Genomic DNA, 3,264 nt, shown 5'->3' with positions numbered 1-3,264 from the left:
TTGAATGGTATTTATGGATGTACGTTATCGAACGAAAGTATCTTTGGGAGCGGTATTGCGGTTTAAAGTTTTAAACAGGCTTATACTTTAGTATTAATTAATATAAGTGTCGTCGTAATGTCCGAACTATCATAGTCGCGCAGTCGGAAGTGCGAGCTTTGGTAGTTAGGGTGTTACATTATGTTATCAGAGCAGTTCTTCCTGTAGAGCCTGAGGAATGGACTGACTATGCTTCAATTGCATACTCTGAGTGTTTGTCATGTATTAGGTCTTGTCGAATGACGAGGATTAGAGCTTTATGCACATGACGGTCTATTGATTAATGCTATTAGTCTTGCATTGCATGATTCTTGGTATTAAGTTTGGCCGGCTTAATACTAGTGAATTTTGTATATGAAAGCACTAATGGGTTATCATAGATGATATACGAGTTTTGAGTGAAGCGAATCGCGGGTTTTGGGAACGCTAGAAACTATTTCTCGAGGCTATTCAATTGTGTGTCTTGAATTCTGTTCGAGTCGACCTGTTCTTTTATATCCTAACTTGAAGTTCTAGTTTGCTAGTTCTTTTGAAAAGTAGTTTGATTTTTCAATTCTATTCCTCTATCCATATGCATTCTTGTTTGACCTTAAGTTCATATGCTGGTTTAAGATCCTTGTTGCATCTATCTTCCTCTATTTGAGTTCTTCTTGATTCAAGTATTCTTTGATATAGCCCTGAACCTGTCTTAATGTGCTGTGACTTTTAACTCCGGGTTCTGAGTCCATCCTTTGAGAAATTGTTGATTCAATTTTTCTCTTACTTGACATGAACGGGCTTGCAGTTGTCTGGCTTATGATCGGATATGATGATTGTAAGGTGCTTGACGGAGTTGGAGAGTTGAAGTTTTGAGGTTGAGATGAGATTAGTGTGCGGATGTTAAGCACATCGTTTTAACCCCATCATGTTTTATAGCTTTCGATGCCTTGCTTTACTATCACATGTTTGAACCATGTCAACTTTGCTTTGTGAACGCCTATCTTGATTTGCACCCTATTGTGACACCTCAAGTTTTTGTAATGTCTTGAGATCATATGACCTTGAGCATTGAGCCTATCTGATAACATCTGCTTTGCAAACACACTCCTACCTTTGTATCTCTATGCATACGACCATCCAAGTATTTGAAAAACCGTATATATGTTTATATGTTGAGATATTTTGTTTCTTCCTTAAATTTTTTTGAGGGTGAACTGTTATGGAATTTCTTTCATTTTGTATCAATTTTCAAGGGCGAAAATTTTTATAAGGCGGGTAGAATGTAAGACCCAGAATCTGTGAAAAGTCTTTTTATGATCAAGTCTCAAATCATATAGTTATTTATAGCCTTAATTTCAGAAATTATTTTATTAAAGATAATTAAGGCAAGTTTTGATTTATTGAATCTGAGATAAGTTATGGTTATTATCCAATTTTACAATTATTGGATTATTTTCTATATTTAAATCATATAGTTGGTAGTTGTGAAATAAAAAGGATTTTTATATGATTTTGGACTAAATAACTAATATTTTAGAATATTGATATTACTATTTTGGAAAATGAAGAAAGTAAGTATATTATTTCTAATTATTTGGTTGAGACACTTTATTGAAAATAATTTGTAAAATTGATGAGCAAATAGCATTTTTATGCATTTATTTTTGTTGGATTAAAATTGTTCCTAATTACTATATTACCCTTACTTTTATTTGAAATTATAAAAGTAACCCTAACCCTAATTTTCAAAAAATGAAACCCTTACCCTGAAAAACCTAACCCGACCCGGTTTCCCCACAACTGCAGCAGCCCCTCCCTTCTAACAGCAGTGGCAACACACGCAGTTTCCTTTGATTTTTTTTTTGAAAGAAAGGAGAGATTTGAGAAGGGGAGGGGGAGGTCTGGAAGAAAGAAGGCAGGGGAGGCCTTGTCACCGTCGATCCACCGCCCAGGAACTCGCCGCCGCCACTGCGCATTTCTGCTGCGGCCTAATTGTGTCGCCGCCGACCGTGGAACTGCCGCCGATTTGTCGCACGAGGAGCCGCCGTCCTTGCTCGTCGTTCCCCTCGGAGTCGTCACCGTCGAGGGCCAGCAGAGGGAGAGAGAGCGACCGCGAGCCAGGTTCACCACCGAGGAGAGGGGCTGTGTGGCACGTCACCGTGGCGACCCATTTCACGACCATCACGGCGAGGGCTTTGTGGCCGTCGTCCCAACGTCGCCGTTCGTGCCCCTTTGTCGCCGTCGCTGTTCCGCCCGGCGTCGCCAGTGTTGAGGTCAGCCACTCCACTACCACCGTCGAGCCTTGTTTGGGGCTGGTGCTTCTCTTGGAGGTTGGGAGGAAAGGAGCCAGAACCGCAGAGTAGAGGGGCCACTGTGGTCTACCGTCGATCTGCACGCTGCCTCTGCCGTCAGAGACCACCGTTAGAATCGCTGCCGTTTTGGTAAGCTTGCCCTGTTTCTGGTTCCTCCTAGTTCTGCCAATTCAATTTTACTTTGAAGCTTGTCCCTGAAACTGTTTATATTGTATAAAGAGATTATTGTAAATTACCTTGCCGCCACCGTTACTGGAGGTAGCTGCCGGCTCTATTTGGAGATTGCTAGTGCCATTGGAGTCACCGGGAACCAATGTTGGAGCCGCTCCTGATGATTCTGATGCTGCTACGTAGGTCCCGAGCTGTTGTGTTGTTGCCAGAGGAAGGGAACTCATAGGAAAAATGTCACCGACGCTGCTGCTTGGTTTAATTGCGTTGTTAATGCGACATTGAGGTAGGGGGTTTAAAATGATTTTAATTTAGGAATGACTACAAGGTTTATTGAATAACTGCAAATAGATTTAATATCTGTGAGTAATTGATTGACTATGTGAATATTGAATTGTGGCTGAAATTGTGATTGGAATTGTTGAGATTGTTATTTGGAATTGTTGATTAGTGATATTGATTGATTATATGGATTGGGATTTGTTTGATGACTAATTATTGAGAATTTCTGAATTTTAATGGGTTATGTTGGATTTGTTACCATTGAGCTGTTATTTGGTATATTGTAATGTTAGTGAACTTGGTTGGTGGTTGATTTGGAGTTAGTTTTGAGGGGTATTGAAGGGTTGGATTTTGAATACAAAATGGTTTGCTGAAAATTAGGTTCTCTTGAAATTAAACGGCAACTTTGAAAGTGAATCAGTGGCTCTATATGGACTGAAATGATGAGAATTTAAATGTTAAGTAAATTATATTAAGTGTGATT

The 3,264-nt window shown here is 39.7% G+C and overlaps 1 protein-coding gene across 1 annotated transcript in view; it reads left to right on the top strand.

Annotated features, from left to right (window-relative positions):
* LOC110271592 overlaps window positions 1-3,264 on the top strand; it is a 33,417-nt gene that overhangs the window by 6,954 nt on the left and 23,199 nt on the right. The window contains exon 2 of the mRNA XM_021122586.1: window positions 1,892-2,162. Coding sequence (XP_020978245.1) covers window positions 1,892-2,162 — 271 coding nt within the window. The remainder of the gene's footprint in view (window positions 1-1,891; window positions 2,163-3,264) is intronic.

This window comes from Arachis ipaensis, chromosome B04, assembly GCF_000816755.2.
Source record: "Arachis ipaensis cultivar K30076 chromosome B04, Araip1.1, whole genome shotgun sequence".
Classification (NCBI taxonomy): domain Eukaryota; kingdom Viridiplantae; phylum Streptophyta; class Magnoliopsida; order Fabales; family Fabaceae; genus Arachis; species Arachis ipaensis.
Note: the sequence above shows the minus strand (reverse complement) of the source record. Positions and strands in the feature narration are given on the sequence as shown.